This window comes from Ornithodoros turicata, chromosome 2, assembly GCF_037126465.1.
Source record: "Ornithodoros turicata isolate Travis chromosome 2, ASM3712646v1, whole genome shotgun sequence".
NCBI lineage: Eukaryota > Metazoa > Arthropoda > Arachnida > Ixodida > Argasidae > Ornithodoros > Ornithodoros turicata.
Genome location: NC_088202.1, coordinates 131,967,167 through 131,986,844, shown reverse-complemented (window position 1 = coordinate 131,986,844; position 19,678 = coordinate 131,967,167). Strand labels below are relative to the sequence as shown.

General features: G+C 46.8%; 1 protein-coding gene and 1 long non-coding RNA gene across 4 annotated transcripts in view; one reads left to right on the top strand and one right to left on the bottom strand.

Annotated features, from left to right (window-relative positions):
• The window catches only part of LOC135386154 (semaphorin-5A-like), a 132,176-nt gene that overhangs the window by 8,022 nt on the left and 104,476 nt on the right, over positions 1 to 19,678 (bottom strand). For all 3 annotated transcript variants that reach the window (XM_064615917.1, XM_064615916.1, XM_064615918.1), the window contains 15 exons: positions 16,399 to 16,683; positions 10,150 to 10,249; positions 9,534 to 9,642; positions 9,326 to 9,424; positions 7,384 to 7,597; positions 7,201 to 7,289; positions 6,226 to 6,425; positions 5,742 to 5,877; positions 5,520 to 5,632; positions 4,900 to 5,101; positions 4,357 to 4,433; positions 1,415 to 1,551; positions 988 to 1,155; positions 731 to 904; positions 258 to 635 (listed from right to left, as the gene is read on the bottom strand). In XM_064615917.1, the coding sequence (XP_064471987.1) occupies positions 258 to 635; positions 731 to 904; positions 988 to 1,155; positions 1,415 to 1,551; positions 4,357 to 4,433; positions 4,900 to 5,101; positions 5,520 to 5,632; positions 5,742 to 5,877; positions 6,226 to 6,425; positions 7,201 to 7,289; positions 7,384 to 7,597; positions 9,326 to 9,424; positions 9,534 to 9,642; positions 10,150 to 10,249; positions 16,399 to 16,561 (2,359 nt within the window). In that variant the 5' untranslated portion in view covers positions 16,562 to 16,683. The remainder of the gene's footprint in view (positions 1 to 257; positions 636 to 730; positions 905 to 987; positions 1,156 to 1,414; positions 1,552 to 4,356; positions 4,434 to 4,899; positions 5,102 to 5,519; positions 5,633 to 5,741; positions 5,878 to 6,225; positions 6,426 to 7,200; positions 7,290 to 7,383; positions 7,598 to 9,325; positions 9,425 to 9,533; positions 9,643 to 10,149; positions 10,250 to 16,398; positions 16,684 to 19,678) is intronic.
• Positions 16,389 to 19,678, top strand: part of LOC135386155 (uncharacterized) — a 113,140-nt gene continuing 109,850 nt past the window's right edge. Inside the window, exon 1 of the long non-coding RNA XR_010420612.1 lies at positions 16,389 to 16,710. This is a non-coding gene — a long non-coding RNA (uncharacterized LOC135386155). The remainder of the gene's footprint in view (positions 16,711 to 19,678) is intronic.

Here is a 19,678-nt window from a genome sequence, read left to right as displayed (position 1 = left end):
ATATTTCTTATCTATTAATAATATTTCTAATTAGTATAGCCCTAATATTTCTAATTCATCATCGAAAAGCGTGTATTCTGGTTGGTTTGCTTCAACGACACTCGGACACAACAATTGCAGTTTGCATTCGCTTCAGTGTTATATCATAAACTGGCCCTCTGTGTACTCGTACATGACATACACCATACATGACACGCATACATGACATAAAACGCCAATCAATGTCTGAAACTGAGAAAACAATATTTTAAAAGTACCAGTGTCCATGCAGGTCCTCGAAGAATCATGACAGTAACGCTCTTCTTTCTTGATGCTGCCCACTCGAAGCGAACTGCTGTCCTCTACGTTGGCACGGCAGGTGAACCTGAAGCGCTGTTCGTAGTAGCCGTCCACCGTCGTGTTCACTCTCACCCACGCTGTCCAGTTGGATGACTTCCTCGTCTCCGGGCACGTGTGGGTGTTGCACGTGCGGAAGTCGTGATCGCATCCCCCTCCGCAGCGGCCTCCCTGAACTTTAGGCTCGCAGCGCCTGCGCCGTGACTGGTAACCACCACCACACCGTGCAGTGCACTCGGTCCAGGGGCCCCAATCGGACCATCCACCTTCACGTGAGACCGTGGCAGCTGTTGTGGGTACTGGAGCAGGAAAACCTCAGGTTACGACTTGTGATGATGCCAGCGTCAACCACATGCGCACGTACTCTAGTGTTAATAGGACACAGGGTACCTACCCGGACATGGTGGATTTGAGGTGCAGTAGAGCTGCTCCTGCTCTGGTCCGAGACAAACTCTTCCTCCGTGTGCCGGGCTCGGGTTCCCGCACGTCCGCCTCCGCGATTTGACCGCGAGGCCGCACGACTGTGAACACGAGGACCAGGGGGACCATTCTGTCCACTGGCCATTTCCTGCACAGCGTTCACGCTTAGTAAATACGACCTGGAAGTGTTATGGAATGTGAAGGAAAAGGACAAAATATAAAGATTCTCACGTGTGCAGTTAGTAACTTCTGTTGCATGGCCCTCGCATGTCCGTCCACCATTCGATGGTGATGGGTTGGTGCAGAACCGAGATCGACAGAGACACCTGTCGCCAGTGGCATCTTTACCAACTTGGTCGCAGTCAGACCAGGCGGTCCATGGGCTCCAGCCTCCGTCAACTTCAAATTTAACGAAGTGCACGAGAATTAATCGAAAGTCTGGCAACATATTTAATAGGTTGGAAGTGAGAACGACAGTATTTGAGCAGGTGACAAACCAGAAGCAGTATGTCAAAGCCTCAGCATAAAAATGAAAGATGGGGAACTTTAACAAGCAAGACACACAACGCATTTTTTTCGACCGGACCAAATTTCTCTGGGCCAAACCACTTGACCGATTTCCTCTTGCAGGAAAGTACAGATAGTTATTTTTACAAACCTGGCACGTTGTCCTCAGGGCATGAAGTTTGGCCTTGCTTCCACACACTACTCAGCGGGTTTCTTTGTGGGGCAGTTGTGCATGCTAGCTGGTGTTTGTTCCAGCCGCAGTAAGGGTCCATGGCACCCAAGCAGGACCTGTGCAAGCATCACCAATCGCAGTCAATACAGAACTGCGCTGTGTTGATATTCTCTAAATATCTCAGCCTGGTGGCTAAATTTTCATACTAGAAATATGTTGCTTTGTACAGTGCTGGACAAAAGTTTACGGAACATGCTCCGGCGCATTCCTTCCTCAGAGTGACACGCTAGAAGTGAATGGGACCGTAAAGAACTTACTACCATTTGTGCCTAGGTAACCCAGTCACCTGTTTGTAAGTCAGCACTAGCAGCGAATCCGTACGTAATTCCGTACAGTCCCATTCGCTGCTAGTGCGTCACTCTGAGGAAGGAATGTGCCGGAGCGTGTTCCGTAAACTTTTGACCAGCACTGTACCATCACACCTACAAACTAGAGGTACAGTGCTGGACAGAAGTTTATGGAACACGCTCCAGCACATTCCTTCCTCAGAGTGACACGCTAGCAGTGAATGGGACCGTAGAGACTTAGACATGTGCCTAGGTAACCCAGTCACCTGTTTGTAAGTCAGCACTAGCAGCGAATCCGTACGTAATTCCGTACAGTCCCATTAGCTGCTAGTGCATCACTCTGAGGAAGGAATGTGCTGGAGCGTGTTCCGTAAACTTTTGACCAGCACTGTACCATCACACATACTAACTAGAGGTACAGTGCTGGACAGAAGTTTACGGAACACGCTCCGGGACATTCGTTTCTCAGAATGACGCACTACCAGCGAATCCGTATGTAAGTTCGTACAGTCCCATTCGCTGCTAGTGCGTCACTCTGAAGAAGGAATGTGCCGGAGCGTGTTCCTGAAACTTTTGACCAGCACTGTACCATCACTCCTACTAACTAGAGGTACAGTGCTGGACAAAAGTTTATGGAACACGCTCCAGCACATTCCTTCCTCAGAGTGACACGCTAGCAGTGAATGGGACCGTAGAGACTTAGACATGTGCCTAGGTAACCCAGTCACCTGTTTGTAAGTCAGCACTAGCAGCGAATCCGTGCGTAATTCCGTACAGTCCCATTAGCTGCTAGTGCATCACTCTGAGGAAGGAATGTGCTGGAGCGTGTTCCGTAAACTTTTGACCAGCACTGTACCATCACACATACTAACTAGAGGTACAGTGCTGGACAGAAGTTTACGGAACACGCTCCGGGACATTCGTTTCTCAGAATGACGCACTACCAGCGAATCCGTATGTAAGTTCGTACAGTCCCATTCGCTGCTAGTGCGTCACTCTGAAGAAGGAATGTGCCGGAGCGTGTTCCTGAAACTTTTGACCAGCACTGTACCATCACTCCTACTAACTAGAGGTACAGTGCTGGACAGAAGTTTATGGAACACGCTCCAGCACATTCCTTCCTCAGAGTGACACGCTAGCAGTGAATGGGACCGTACAGACTTACAGACATGTGCCTAGGTAACCCAGTCACCTGTTTGTAAGTCAGCACCAGCAGCGAGTCCGTACGTAATTCCGTACAGTCCCATTTGCTGCTAGTGCGTCACTCTGAGGAAGGAATGTGCCGGAGCGTGTTCCGTAAACTTTTGACCAGCACTGTACCATCACACCTACAAACTAGAGGTACAGTGCTGGACAGAAGTTTATGGAACACGCTCCAGCACATTCCTTCCTCAGAGTGACACGCTAGCAGTGAATGGGACCGTAGAGACTTAGACATGTTCCTAGGTAACCCAGTCACCTGTTTGTAAGTCAGCACTAGCAGCGAATCCGTACGTAATTCCGTACAGTCCCATTAGCTGCTAGTGCGTCACTCTGAGGAAGGAATGTGCTGGAGCGTGTTCCGTAAACTTTTGACCAGCACTGTACCATCACACATACTAACTAGAGGTACAGTGCTGGACAGAAGTTTACGGAACACGCTCCGGCACATTCCTTTCTCAGAATGACACACTAGCAGCAAATCCGTATGTAAGTCCGTACAGTCCCATTCGCTGCTAGTGCGTCACTCTGAAGAAGGAATGTGCCGGAGCGTGTTCCGTAAACTTTTGACCAGCACTGTACCATCACACACACGAACTAGAGGTACAGTGCTGGACAGAAGTTTACGGAACACGCTCTGGCACATTCCTTTCTCAGAATGACGCGCTAGTAGCGAATCCGTATGTAAGTCTGTACAGTCCCATGCGCTGCTAGTGCGTCACTCTGAGGAAGGAATGTGCCGGATTGTGCCGGAGCGTGTTCCGTAAACTTTTGACCCGCAGTGTACATACCATCACACATACTAACTAGAGGTACAGTGCTGGACAGAAGTTTACGGAACACGCTCCGGCACATTCCTTCATCAGAGTGACACGCTAGCAGCAAATCCGTACACAAGTCCGTACAGTCCGACTTGTGTACGGATTTGCTGCTAGTGCGTCATTCTGAGAAAGGAATGTGTTGGAGGGTGTTCCGTAAGCTGCTGTACAGCACTGTACAACATGCAGGGTGGTGGGACTTCATGAAGAGGTCCGTCCCTTCATGCAACTGCATTAACACTTATGGGAAATTGAGTATAGCCACTTGAAGACATCTGTCTGACAATATGGGAATATAGTTGAGACGGACGAGGAAGCTGATGTACGGATGAATGGGTAACATGACCTTGAGCTTGAGGAGGACAAAAGAGACATAAGGACATGACAGACCTTTGTTCTGTCAAGTTCCTGTGTCTGTTTGTCCTCCTGAAGATCAAAGCGTGTTACCCAAACTGAGAACGGCTGCTGCATTTCTGAACTATCACTTTGTATAGCAATACTACTGGATGCAATACAAGAAGGCAGGAGGCATGCACTATATAAGAAGTAGACTTACTCTTCAGACCTATACTGCTCACACCGGTGGAGTACAATTCTCAGCACCTCCTTATCTGTTCCCAAATATAGGGAGCTCTGTAAAGGAAAGGCAATCGTATATGTTATGAGGCAGATACGATGTGGCACCCTTGCACACTGTCGGGCATGCCACACAAGGTTTCATGCTGCTAAAATTAGGTGGGAAATGTTTGCCAAACATATTTTGCTTGAAGCCTGGAAACCTTTCACTCCCATCCGGTGCACCTGGTACAACTTTTGAGAGTTCCAGTGTTTGCTGCTATTTCATTGTACAGTAGTTGCATGCAAACCATTCTTTGGTTATCCCTTTAGTATTTGGAAAGACTTTCTATAATGTGTCCACAAGTACTAAAATGTATTATTTTGTTCTGGTACGTTGAATGCCAAAACCTTTACGCTGCTGCAGTACCTGACGAAACGTGCAAGCCCTTCCCGAAGGCATAGCACTGCTGGTAGTGATATTAATCCAGTTAAATCTCTTTGTTACCCAGTGTAAGAAGCGTCATGAAGAATGTGTGCTTACAGTATCCTTCAGTAACTTCATAGAAAAGATGCGATGCATTCCGGGCTGGAAGGGATATATTTCCTCAATGAGGCATGTCTCTAGTACCCTCGGTATCACTAGAAGCTTTTTAATGCCACCTTCCAATGTTGCCACGAAAATAACGTGGACGCCATCGTGATTATATTTTGTTGGCACAACGTCTACCGTAATGTGTGTCAACCTGAAAAAGGAAAAGAGAATGTTGGAACACTATGTCAAGCGTACACCCACTTATCAGTAATGGATCAGCTGGATTTTAAGAAACGCATTGCACAATGGAGGATTGTGAATCCACATAAGTCTTCATGTAGTCTGCAGGGAAACTGCACAAGCAAGCAAACCATGTGCAGAAACCAACCATGCAGATCCACACGCTGCAGAATTTATTGCCCCCCCCCAAAAAAAAAACAACAACAACAACAAGAGGAATAACAAGTAAGAATGTAACAGTTCTTGCTGAAACTTATCTATACTGTATCTATCATAACGTAAAAATGAAACAGTATCAGGTGAAGCAAAACAAAACCTGTACACAAGTACAATGTACGCACCTGCCTGAAAAAAGCAGTTCTCTTACATAAAATAATGCTGAGCATTACCTTTCAAGCTCTGATGTATAGTATGGCTTTGATGTTGCTGCCTGAACAGGTTCATCCGTGAGTTGGTAATTCCGTGCATCCAGGATCTGGTTGTTGTCGTCCGACTGCCCACACTGCAGAAATGAACACGTGGTTTAACGCAAAAGTACAGCAGTGATCAGCTCTCAATGTTAAAAGTTCTGTGATGGCAAAAGCTCATTGAACTCGTGATTCAAAGCTTACTTGGAACTGTTTACTGGACTGCGTTGCGCGGTCCCATGCTGATTTTGGAGTGGCTTGGTACTTGAGGGGGCCATCAAACGCATGTTTTATGGCTGACATGTTAAATGCACATACCGCTGACCCATAAATGCTGTTTCTGGAAGTTGGAAACAATAACTAATTAGTACGCAGATTTTCTAGCTGGTAACTTTTGACTAGTACACATGACTAGTACATATTTCTTTGAGGGCAATGTCTGACATCAGTACAGTGGAAGATACTGGCATCCGTTAGCTCCTTATCTCCAATGGCGTATGTAGTTGACGGACTAGATTTCTTCTCCTTCTTAAGTTGAACACGACTGTAGTAGTAGCATGCCCATTACAGCGCGTTAATTATGTGAGTAAATATGGTGAATGGTGGATATGTCAATATTTGTGTGACATGAGCCAAGTCCTTTCTGTTTTTTGCATATCCTGCCTTTCGCATCACAAAGATCACTTACTCTCCGGTGGTAAAAGTTGCATAGAACATGTCTTCGTTCTCCACGTAGTGCACACTTTGTATTTCATCGTAGTAGAAAGGATAGTTTCCAGGCATGGAACAGTTGAGTCGTGCTTTTAGAAAAGTCGTCCAGTTGTCCTTCATGGTGAACTTTCCACCTTGGTCGTTTTTGCAGACACGAGCTACCCTGGAGTATATTTTCTGTAACATCACAAGCACGTGCAGTGAATTTTTGAAGGCAATTGTGCAGGAGATACAGATTTGTAATTTGACATCTACTAGGCTACATGCTGTTAAAAGGCACCTTAGATAAAAATAAAGGCTCGATTGATTGATAGATTGATTGACATTATGCAAAAGATTGGAGCTGAAGCTCATTGCTGTGCGTTATACACGAGTTTTTAACCCCAATGCTGCATTACCAGCACTGGACAGCTGCACTGTTCTTATTGGGACCCCATCAGTTATGCTTATACTTCACTGGTTTTGCACTGTGGCTATCAGTTGGTGTGGCTCTCATGCTGACGGGAGCGCATCACGTAATTTGACATGACCTTCTCATGCTATTTCCTCAAACACTGCTTACCTATGTACTGCTCATGGGGTTCAAGGCTGAAACAGCTGTCCAGTGCATGTAATGTGGTGTTTGAGTTACAAACCCATGCAAAGTATGTCACTAAGACGAATTTTGGACGTCTTTGGGACATCCTGTTGTCAATTAAGTGACATCTTGCAGATGTCCACAGGACGTCTTATGGTTCACTGGGTGTGCCTTAATATTCAGTGACAGACTGAAGACACACCAATTTGATCATTCCATTCATATCGACATATTCTCACATGTACTGCATTACAGTGCACATGCTTATTCTCATCTGCTGGACCTTGTCTTGCGTTTTGGTGTCTTTCATCGTACGAGACTTGTCGTATGCATGGACATGTGTAAGTGTTACAGAAAGTGTATCCTGAAGCTAACCTTGCCACAGTTCATGTACTCCACTGCTGACTCTCTGTAGAAGATATAGACAAATTCTCCAATTTCATAAGAACCAACAAAGTTGGGCTCTGAAACAAAAACGAGAAGAAATGTTAAAAATTATTTCTAGATCTGATAGCGTGAGATATTTCACCTAATAAGTGGGAACTGCCGGTCACTTACCACTGAGCCACTTTGGATCGTACAGAGGAGTTCTCAGGAAAGGCGATTTCCCCATAATCCGGTAGAGGGCGCGATCACGTGCAGAAAAATCCAGCGGTGAGGCTACATAGTAGTCACCTTGCACCGTTAACAGTGCTGTACTGTTGGAATGCGGACTGTACGGGGCCTTTCCAACTCCCGTTTCCCGTTGTTCCACAGTAGCCAGGGATGATATCTAGCGATTGGAGAAGGAAAAGATCGCTATTAAATTCACAGTATTGACTCCCCCATATAACGAACGCGCATGCACTGTGGTTACAGTGAATATTAATTCAGAGGCAGTTTGGCCTAAAAGAAACTTCTAATCATGGCCAAGCTGTTTTCCGCTGTTAGGCGTGGATCAGATTTTCAATATTATTTCAAATCTTTCAAAAGAAATTCAGCATTGCTGGAGCACCTCTGATCTTAAAAATGGCTGACGTAAAGCGCACTTCCCCCCACAGCACATGAGCTCTAGGAGAAGCCGACTTTCAGAACGGAACTGCCATGAATGAACTACCCACACCTATATTTCAGTGAAACTCCACTTAAACACGGTTTTGTGGCATTTTGTGACAGCTTTTGTCGACTACGCACGTTTTCTTTGGTTTCGTACGCATCATATACTGCAGGCTACGGCGTATAGTAAATTACTAAATTTATACATGTTCTTTAAAAGAGCAATGAAATGTCACTTAGCATTGTTCGAAACCGTGCATCATTTATCAAGGGGTCCATTAGGAGCCATTATGCGCAATATTTTCGTTGTAAGGTTGTCATGCAACGCAAATACATTTATAAAATGCATCCGGGTGAGGTGCGGCGTGGCCTAAGGCCGGGCCCGATCTCATGGCGTAACCGTAGCCTAATCAGGTCCGTGTTACGTAGCATCACCGTACCGAGTAGCCGGGTGGTCTCACATTTCCCGTGAAAAATCGTCTCCTACGGACACGGCGGCGGACTCTCCACGTCACAGAATGACGTCAGCATGAGTCATTCACTTACGGGGGGTAGGGATCTCTAGAGGGTGCGCAGATCACCTCTCTCGCGCGCTGCTGATTAGCTACGGATTACATCGTTCTTGCGCAAGAGCGCATGCTACTTGTTGCTCAGTACCGTCATACAATTGTTCAACACGCCGCAGCCAAAAACGAATATGTTAAAGGGACTTCACTGCTCCGAGCAGAATCAACTCTGTCGAGCGACGCAGAAATGGAGAATCCGTACTGGGGTCCGTGAAATTTCTGCCTCTTCCCCTGTTTTTTTTATCAGTTTCGGAGAAGTGTTAAGGCGGACTCACTTCCTAAGAAGTTTATGGGGAATTTTTGTTCGTAGTGTTTTCGTAAACCTCGCTAAATTTCTACACGAAACAGGTACAGGCGTGTTCCCCTCGAGTATATCTAGGGAATGACGTATTTTTGAAGGCCTGACGCGATCCACTGATTTTTGGCGAAATAAAGTTTGTCAAATTTTCAATACATGGGAGTCTATGGGAGGTGCAACAAAATCGCTTCTGTCGGCACGCCCGCCAGCGATATTTGGGCCAAAATGATGTCATTCCCTACAGTAACAGTCGGGGAACTGATTGCAATCAACAAATTCGACAAGCTTACTGCAGCTTTCCAGATCCCTGCGAATGAAAATAATGGCTTTGTCGTTTCGTATCATGTTCCGCACTTTAGCCCCGATCACATTACTTCCTTAAACCGCGCGAGGAAAGCAAAGCGAAGAAAACAATTTGCGACGGCGCATCCAACTCTCTCCGGAAGCGAACGTTAACTTGACCGCATGAGTCGCCTTAAGGGGTGTGTGCCCCCATAGGCCCTCGGAAGAGGTGACTCTGCTTCACGGCTTTTCTACACTTTACACACTGCTTCGTGACTGCGAGCATTTCGAGTTTAAATGCTCCTCCCATGTAACTTACTTGTCTCCATGTACATTCCGGTTCAAATGCGTTGGTGCCACACGTGAACACTCGGTCATTGTGCGACAGTAGAACTTTGATGTAATTTCTGCAGTCCTCCTGCAAATATTCATAGCGGTTGTTTTACCGTATACGCCAGCTGCTGAAGCCGCCCTCACACGTGGCAGCTGTATCATCATTTCAAATATTTTTCTGTTAAGTTACTTACATCACTCTGGCCTTTTTTCCTGCACGTTTTAACAGCGGCACTGGGAGCGGGAACGTTGACGTCCTCTAGCTTTCTGAGACCTTCCAAGCCTATCCTGAAGATGTGATCCCTGAGAAACAGAAGCGCAGACGCCTTGAGAACGAACTACGTAAAAAATTGCATTAAACATTTCGCCTCCAGTTTGGGAAATATAGTTGGCATTTTCGAGGCATCTTTGTTATTTCTTAGATTTTCATAAATTACCGCTGGCAGTGGGGTCATCAGAATCATCATCATAGCAATAAAGTTGTCGTTCATGGCAACTTTTATCGTCGTTTGGTTTCATTTTTCCGATTAAAAATCTTTTGTGGAAATTAGGGTGGGTTTCGCCCGAAGGTGCGTCATGATTTATACTCAGATGTCGTCATAGATGCTCTGAACGTTATACCCGCCGAATCCTCTGCACATCGTTTCGACTGGCGTCCGTAACTAACGGAGTGTATGTCTCGGTCGAATAAAATGGTGGAACGTATCCGGTTGAAGAATAGCTTGGGCTGGCTTCGGTGGGACTTCTTTGGTCGCTTCAATGTAGAAACGTATCTATACTCTGATCGGCCTCTACAGAAACAATGTTTACCTTGCTCCGACGATGAGCTGGTACCTGTGGATGTCGAACAGCAGTTCGGCGAAATGCGTTGTACCGGGGTGGCTGAACCTTTCCATTTTGCCATCCAGATCTGGAAACAGAACTGACTTTGTAGAAAAGCCCTTTTCATCGGTTTTCTCAGGCTATCACAACAACTGCCCTGTTGTCCACCGCACCAGAAGCAAGAGAACCCAGCAAAACAATACAAACAAAACTGATAGTTTGAGTATCCTCACACCACTGGTAACACATGCAGCCCGTCTTTTTGGTGTGCGATTAACCTTTTTTGCAATTTTGGCTCACTTTTCGTGAAAGACCCTGTACATTTTATCGATGCGACCTCACGGTTTCTAAGCTCGCACCTTGTGCTTGCAATTCACGAGTCGTTCAGTCGATTATTCCACTAGTGCTGCAAACAAATCAAGCGAGATAGTTTCCATTCCTGGCGCGTTATCGTATAGTTGACCCATTACCCTAACGGAGTTTTACGTGTGTTCCGAGTGGTTGTGCATGGTGGCTGCTGGAGGAGCGACTTGCTGTTATTGGCCTCAATTATGTGCGCCAGCGTCACGACTGTAGCCGGGATGAGATGAGGAGAAAAGGGGACGATTGAAAGTTGATGAATAAATGGGTCGACATCAGGATAGATAGGATGCCAAACGATTTTCATCTCAGGGGTTGTGCCACACCAGTAGGCATATTTGGGCTTTTTGTTGCCCTTTTGGCAGGCATTTTTGGGGCTGTTTGAGGGACGTGGGGCGGTGCTTCGAAAATCCCTGTAGGAGGCCCTTCATGCAACACGAGTAAGGGTCTGTAACTTGACTGTAGGTGATAATACACAGCTACCAACAGGAAGCAGTCCTGTTTACTTCCGTATTGGTTCTTTTACAGTGTCATTGGTCTAGATTGGAGTCCCGCTCGTTAGCGGTAGCCAAGGTCGTGCTGAAGACTGGAAGGTGGGGGGTTCGAATCCTACCACCGGCAGCGCTGTCCGAGGTTTTCCCTGGGTTTTCCGAAGACTTTCCAGACGAATGTCGGCACAGTTCCCCATGAAGTCGGCCCAAGACGCATGCTAACCCCCCTGTCGCCCACTCCTCCCTGCTGTCCTCTTTCCATCTGTCCACATCTGTACGCCGCTCATAGCCACAGTTGCTTCGCGGCGCTAACACGGAATAAAAAAAAAGGTATAGATTCTGTCACGTTTTCGTACAGCCATTGTCAGACTTAACCGTAACGCGCAAGCGCGTGCCCTGGCGAGGCGCTGCCCTGCGCGGTCCTGGCGTCGGCGCAGACGACGCGCTCGCCCGTTGCTGTAAAGTACGGTGGCTGTACGGGGTAAGGTGCGCAGGGTTTGTACTTCAGAAGGAGCTGTAAAGAGGTATACAGTGATGCCGCTCCACCACCGACGGCTGCCGATATGGTGGCATGGGGCTCGAGCGCTTCCTGAACAGACTTCACAGGGAGCGCTGCAGAGACGTGTCTGAAAGGGCAAGGTGGGAAAAGCACGGAAAACCAGATTCATGTTCGTGGTTTCTAGTTTCGACAGCCGGAGCGTGCAAGCAAACGCAGCGATAGGTTGTCTACCTTACGTTGGACATACCGCTCCTGAGCAGTATACCTCGAGAAAAGGACGAGGACTTCAGCAATGTGCGGGAGGTAAAACATTGCTTCCAGCACCGCGTGTCCGATATTTCCAGCGCACGTCAAAGAAACCCCAGGTTGTCGAAATTATCCGCAGTCCTACCCTGCGTCACGTGCAGGATGTCGCCACATAGGCGGATGCACCTTACGTGTAGATCTACTCCATTTTTTTTTTTTACCTCGAGAAACTGCAAACATTAATCGTACGTTCAATCCAAAGATTTAAGCGTATGTGAAATGCAGTGAAACAGTGCGAGTGACACAACATGACAGCAAAACCCTTGCACGCATATTTCATTTTTCCTTCATTTCACGCTTCCAGGGGAAAATACTTTCAGCATACTCTCGCCCCAACGGACTGCGGGGGCTTGCAGTCATGCGACGGTGCAGTTCACTATGAAGTCTGAGCCGAACACAGGATCCGCTCAACGACCATCTTTTGTCGGGCAAAGCGATCGGCAACGTGGCGATCTTCCCCTATCCATCAATACAACTGAAGGTGCTCTATCGCACGAAAATATGGACGCACGTGTGAAGACGACATGGCGCCCACTTCTCTACAGGGTGGTCCACAAACCATGATAGAAATTCATAGTAGTTAACGTAAGCAATGGAGAGACATGCAGTCAAGGGATTTTTTTTCTGCAGATTTTTTGGCCACATATTCGTACCGTTTTTATTTCGTATCAATTGATGGAAATTTAATTTGTTGAATTGAGCTCCGAAATTTCCCAAGTCAACCTAATGTTTTCTTTGTGGAAATGGGTTCCTCGTGGTCATTTTACTCAGTATAGCACTTGATAAGACACGTAACGCAATTACAACTTAAATATATTGGCCGAAAATCGTCGGAAATAAGTCTATCGCTCCGCCTCTTTTTTGTCGGATCTAGTTGGAGCGCCAAACTGCGACGAAAGAAGGTTATACTGACAAGCCATACGAGGGAAAGAAGGTTAAGGCTAGTTCCGATATATAGCGATTTGCTATATAGCGCTATAAAATAGCGCGATATTTTCCTCCTCGCAGTGCTCCAAACCGCTAAAAATTAGCGCTTGCCGAAGTTGAGCACCTGTCAACTTTCTCAGCGCTTACACACATCAGGGGCTACGACAGGGGCTCGCCGCTGCGCGAAGCGAAATTCAGCGCTAATGTTACCACTACATTCGAGCCAATGAGGAGGCCCCCCAGCGATGACGTCGAGGAAGTCATGGGGTTGCTTTGCTTCCGCATTTCATGGCACGGCGACCGCATGGGAACCGTCGAACTCCGGAGACGCCATGATGGGAGAGACCAGAATTGACCACTGAACTTTCGCTAAACTATAGCGCTAGCGCCGCTTTGCAAGTGCGAACCGTCCGATAACAGTGAGCGCTGTCTTTGCGCGCTGTTTTGTAGCGCTATAATAGCGCGCTGCTATATGTCGGAACAGGCCTTTAGAATCCCAATCTTGATGGAAATTGGTGTTCTGAGGCTGGAACACCGAAGACACGAAGCCTCAAGCACCTAAGAACAATGAACGAAGAAAGTAGGAAATCACTGAAAAGGTAATCCAGAAGATGTGGGTTCGAGTCCTGCAGCTGGCTAACCTTTTCAGTGATTTCGTACTCGCTTCGTTCTAGAATCCCAACTCACAGAACAAACATATGCGGTGAGTGCGGGAATCCGAGCTATCTTATCAAAAACAAGATCACCCGACGTTTTGACAGGCAGGATATCAATTTTTGCCGCTCAAACTAGAGCCGACAATAAAGAGGACTCTTTCCGCGCATTTTCGGCCAATTTATTTCAGCAGTTGTCGTCATTTATGTCAGCATTATAGGTGCTATACTGAGTAAAATGACCACGAGGAACCCAAAGAAAACGTTCCGCAAAGAAAACGTTAGGTTGACTTGGAAAATTTCGTAGTTCAATTCAAGAAATTAAGTTTCCATGAATTGAAACGAAATAAAAATTATACTGTGGCAAATCCTGGCAGAAAAAAATCCCTTGACCGCATGTCTCTCCGTTGCTACTTTATTTACTATGAATTTCTATCACGGTTGGAGGACCACCCCGTATATAGTACCGTGCATTCACATGAGCGACATTTCCCAGAATGCTACAGCTGAAGGTTTGAAAAACGTCATAGCTTTCTGCAGCCACGTGTAAGTGCGGACACTCAACGTCATGACTTTTCGTGCACTGCTAACCATTGCGAATATCCTGCGGGGCAGTCACAAGATATTCCGTGCAGGAAGAGAGACAGATACAGATCCTGTCGTCTGCTAGATGAGCAGTACGCCATTTTCCGGCACCGTGCGCATGAATGCGTGAATAGTTTTATCTTCTTCTTCTCTTTTTTTTTTTGCTTTCTGTGAATACGTGGTAGTGTTAGTTCGGCTTCCCCGTTTTGCATCGTCGTTTTGTTATCGCCGGAAGCATCTGCCGACCAATTAGGAGACACGAGCTGCACTACCGTGCACGGTGAAGCAGCATATCGACAGTGCATGCGAGACAGGAATCCAGTCAGGTAGCTCCGTAGTGATAAGCGCCTCAAAGCAATTCATTTTGGCAGGTCATTTATTAGCTTCATTCGCTTATTAACTTATCCCACTCGGCCTTTATGAATTTCGTACTCGTTATATTGTATTTGCCGCATCGGGCGACTGTCTGCTTTGTACGTGCAAGCACGCCCGTTCCGGAAAGCCCTTGATTCAGACTTTAATTAGGCCTAACGGCATGGGCGGCGGTATACGGCCGACATTTTGTGTCTCGACCTGCCAATTATACCTTACGGGGCGTATGACTCTTTCTTGGTGGACCCTACAACATGATCACAAAAGTTTTTTTTTCTCTCCCCTTTTGACAAACGGGGGTGGAAAACCGTGGCGATGCATCGTGATTCGCGACTTGCAGTGTTTCCGCCCATGCGAAACAATATACGGCAGTGTGGAGGCGTGCGAAATTTGAAAAGCGGTTGTGGGCTGAATCTTCGTTTTCCAAGGCGGCAAGAAGGTCGGGTGCTTCGCCCGCTCTGATTCTTGTCGACACCGGCTGTGCGCGGAATACTGTCAGCTCAGGGATTGTCTAGACGCGCCAGAAGCGTAGGACGCGGCTCAACGTTATGAGATGACACATAATGCGTATTTGTGATGACACCACCGTGACTGACGGGGGTGGTTTTCGTTCGTCTCTCAGCTGTTCGAGTATACGCTGTGAAATGGATCATGGCAAGATGCTGTATTCTGTTGCAGCTGCTTGTGCGATTCCTGAAGTGCATGTACTGCGAATGCTGGAAAGAGCATACACTGCCGCATGGTTTCATCTAAGTAAAGAGCAAAGGAGGTGGCAACAATCTCCAAGGGACACTGGTCTCTGTAACACCCTTTAGTGGGGCCAGACGATTGTATCTCATTACGGCCGAAGTCTCATTACACACAAGCCGTGGGGGCACACCCGCCTCGGAGACACTTTGGGAAGCATACAACAGAGCAATTGCTAATATGGTGGATGCTCCTTGTTTCTTTTTGGCCGTCATCGTCACTTCTTCATTTATTGTTGTTGTTGTTGTTTTGGCCGTGATGAAACATCTTCGGCCGAAATGACACTACCTTCGGCCGTAGTGAGATTTTGGCCGTAACGAGACACTTAGAGGTTGAAGGATTTTCGGCCGTAATGAGATGTTACCGGGCCGGATTCATATTGTGACATTTATGCTTTTGTGCACTGACGTGCACTTTGTGCACTATTATTGACGTCATTCCTTGTTCCACATACAGGGTGTTTGTTTTTATTCGTTTCATTTATTTTTACTACAAAATCCTATCGTGTATTGGTTACGGCTTATTTGCATGGGGCCCCATAGGACTTTTAAAACGTAGAATGGCTTTAGAATGGATTGTCTCTAATTCTGCTATCTCACTTTTGCTCGAAAGCCCTTAATTAAAGGACCAATTAACTTAGGTAGAATTGATTAACTTTAGGTAATTAGTCATTTAGTATTTACATATTCTATTCCAGAGAATGTCCGCCTGCCGTATAATCCACCTGCAAAAACGGTACCTATGCTACCTCATAGCTCTTTTATACAAAATCTGTAATAAATAAAAAAAAAACGCCCCCTGAATACTAATCAATGTGCCCTGGGGGTAGTAAGGCACAAATTACGTAGTGTATTTGTATTGTGTATTCTAAAGTGTATTTGTTGTTGTGACAACAGTGATGCACCAGTAACACACTGATCGAGACAGCTGTAGTGTCGATCTATACCAGCAGACGCATTTACAACAGACAGCCATCCTTTACTTATTGATTGTTGTGACGGTTGTTGCATAAGTTGTAACAAATTCCTATTTCGTTCATCTCTGTCGTATAAAGATCGCCAGGACACGAATTTTTAACAGCGCACAGACGAAACGTGCTGATGCAGTGATAGTACGCTCTGAAGTTTCTGCAACCAGTCGGGCACTCGCCTTATCTTCGTGTATCTGGTGGCGTCACGTCTGTGGCGCGTTATCTCAACCGATACATCAAGCTCGGAATAGAACGACGCCGCGTTCTCGCTATCAAATACAATCTCGAATTTTTGAAAGACGGATGCGATTCTTAGCTTCGTCTTACCTTTCTCCAGCACCCTGGTGTGCCTCGACGCTGAAGCAGACAGGGAGGCTAACACTAACGTCAGCACCACTCGCACGAACTGTGACGCGAAGGAAGCGCATTCTTTGTCAGTTCTGGACACTTTTGAACATGGTGATGTCAATGGAGTCCTACGCATTGTCATTGTGGTTGGTTGTCGTGTGCAAGGTGTGCTACGCTGCTCTGTGTACGAGGCCGCATGTTGTTTCGTGTGTCCGTACCACGCCGTTGCGGCACGCCATGCTGAACTTGTCGGCCGCGTGCGACCTGTGAAAGACAAGAGACGAGTGAAAGGTTAGTGGTTGTAATAATTAGTAAGTAGGTAGCATGTCATAAAAGTATTTGCCCTGTACGGGGCAATTTAATGCCTCCCTGAAGCTCTACGACTGTGTGCAGCTAAGAGATATGTGAGGTGCCTGTAAAACGTGATTAGATTCGTGATCTAAAAAAAGGGTAAACAACTGAATAAAAAAATTAACATTGCTTGTAGTTTGAAAGCAGTTTAGAGCAAAGACTGTTTGCAGTTTGACACGCACACGCACATAAATGGTCACGTTCAGTCTCTCTGCATTTCAGGCAAATTTCGTAGTTTGCGCGTTTCCAGTCACACAATTAATTACGGTTTAGTCTCTTTTGCTGGCTGTTTTTAGAGGTTTTATTTTCGAAATACGTGGGAAATATAAACAAAGGGTGTCTGTGCTGGCGTTTGTATATATGAGCGAGGTCACAGCGAGTCCAATTAGTTTCAAAGTGCGACTTGGTCCCTTGAAACCTGCACCCTTGAAGTGCAGTTGGGTGTACCTCACTAAACTGGACACCCCTGCCATGATTTCGGCAGCACCTATCTCATTTACGAACGGGTAACAACCCATGAATGCAGAGTAGCAGGTCCCATTGTTTTGCGCGGAACCTCTCTGCACAACCTTTGCCACGTATTCCCCTGCCCCGTCAGCACAATAGTTCCTTCCACCTTGTGTAAAGGGAGCGCAACTAATGTTGCCGAACGCGCGTTGAAATTTCAACCACGCATAATGATGTCACACTGAAACACAACGAGCCCATTCGTCATCGTTTGGACAGAAACGGCGAGAAAACAGAGTTAACAATGCGCAGCATTTTTGTTCCGCTGAATGCACTTCCGTGTTCGGCAGAGCCTTTTCAAGGCCGTTTGTGTTGTTGTCGACTGGCGGTCGTTCTGGAGGCACGTCACGCAGGCAATACCAGCTCGCAGTGTTCCATCATATTCCTCTCCTCTCGAAGCGTCTTTGCGTGTGCGACCATTCTGAGCGATTACGTATGTGGGGGTGGATAAGCAGGGGATGACGGAACGAAGCCGGAAATGTTAGCGCAAGTATATCTGCTCCTGTAGCGTTGTCTGTTGCGTTGGGAATCCCGAGGTACGGTGTTTTGCTCGGTCTTCCAGGAAATTTCGTGGCTTTTGTGTGGGCGATTTGAAAGCGAAACGGTACTGTGCTTCGTCTTAGCACACGTGGTACATAACTTGTGGGATATGCGCATGTTTTTGTAGATATCTTTCTGCAGCGACTCTGAACGCGATGAACAGACCAAAGTATCACGGCTTGTAAAGCCTTACCTGAAGCATACTTAAGTAAGAAATATACTTTGTAATGTTTGGTACTTGAAGCACACTCTAAGAAAAAAAGGAGTAAAACGGGGAGTAATTGCAGCTTCTACTCCCCTAGTCTGCAATTACTCCCCAGTTTACTCCCCTAACCCAACATTTAGTCCCGACGTTTACTCCCCAGGATTGCAAATTGTCACTAAACTTCGCGAATGGTCTCCTGAATGCAAAAGTCTACGTAAATATGTGCCCTTGGTCAATTTGAACGACATAAGGCTGTATAACTCACACAACGTAAGCAATTTTCCAGCCACATAGAGTAAGAAACAGTTAGCGCATCTTTCTTCGCAAATTGTGCCCTAGTATGGCGCAAGATTTTATATCACTCGATATATCACGGTTGACGGTTTGCTTCAAAGTATCTTCATGCATGCGCACCAATTATGTACCTGGGACTCTTACAACAGCGCGTGAAATGCGGTCTTCACTCTGTGACATTCATTTACTCCCGTGCATTTACTCCCGAAAGGGACTATTTTTTGTGGCAATGCAATTGCTCCCCAAAAGGAGTAAAAGTACTCCTTTTTTTCTTAGAGTGCACTCCTCATCAGTGACCGTCGTGTACTCCCGGGTTCTGTAGCATTTCTAGCCCTTTTGAGTTTTGCAAAGGAATAGGAGCGTGCTCGGTGATCAGCACCAATAACAAATATAATGACGATAATGAATGGGGAAATTACCTCATTCATTACCGACCCATTACTGGCGGGACTGTATGAGTTATCACATTACAATGAGGTGACTATGGATGAGCGCAGCAACGTAAAGTCCCTCGTCAATGAAGGAAGACACGAGAGGCACAGAACGTGGAGAGGCGCGCAGAAGGACAAAAACGAGACCGGTGTCCTGCAGGAAATCCAGGAAAATTTTCAGGGCGCGGCGATGTTGTTGGAGGACGCTGGTACAGTGTCCAAGTGCTGTTAACGGAGTGGCAGTCATGTGCTTCGTTCAGTTACGTATCACGTGCTTGATATATGAAAACATGGCACACCTGGAGCAGAGCATGGTGTCAGAGCGACCGAGTCTGTCTAAAAAGCTGGGTGAAGGCCACACCGAGACGGAGCCTGTATATAACGGACGAAAAGTTGCGAGGCAGACGGTTGAGCAGGTCGAATGACAAATCGGGATCCACTCCTCTCATGGGGGGTCCTTCATGCGACATCTTGACACCGCTGTAGATGGAACAGGGGCTTCTCCATGTTGGCGTCGTCCCCTTTGGTGAGGATAACTGATATTGTCGATCGGGACCCATACGCGGCTGCTGCAGCCCTATCCGCTTCTTCATTCCCGCGGATGCCACAATGCCCAGGAACCCGCTGCAGGTGACCGCCACCTGTCCTTGCTCATTTCCTGGAGGATGCCTGTAATCACCGAAGCAAAGGATCTACTGAGACCCATATGTTGGGATATTTTGCAGGACAGCTTTAGAATCGCAGTATACCACCCAGCTACGGCGGTGAGTGGATGGCACATTTCTGAGGAACAGCAAGATGGCACGCAGCTCAGCAGACATTGAGGATGTGCGATGCAATAATCTGTACCCGTGAGTCACCGAGTCATCCGAAATAGTATAAAAACAGCTGTCCAACATTGAGAACTGGCAGATCCATCGGTGAACACTGC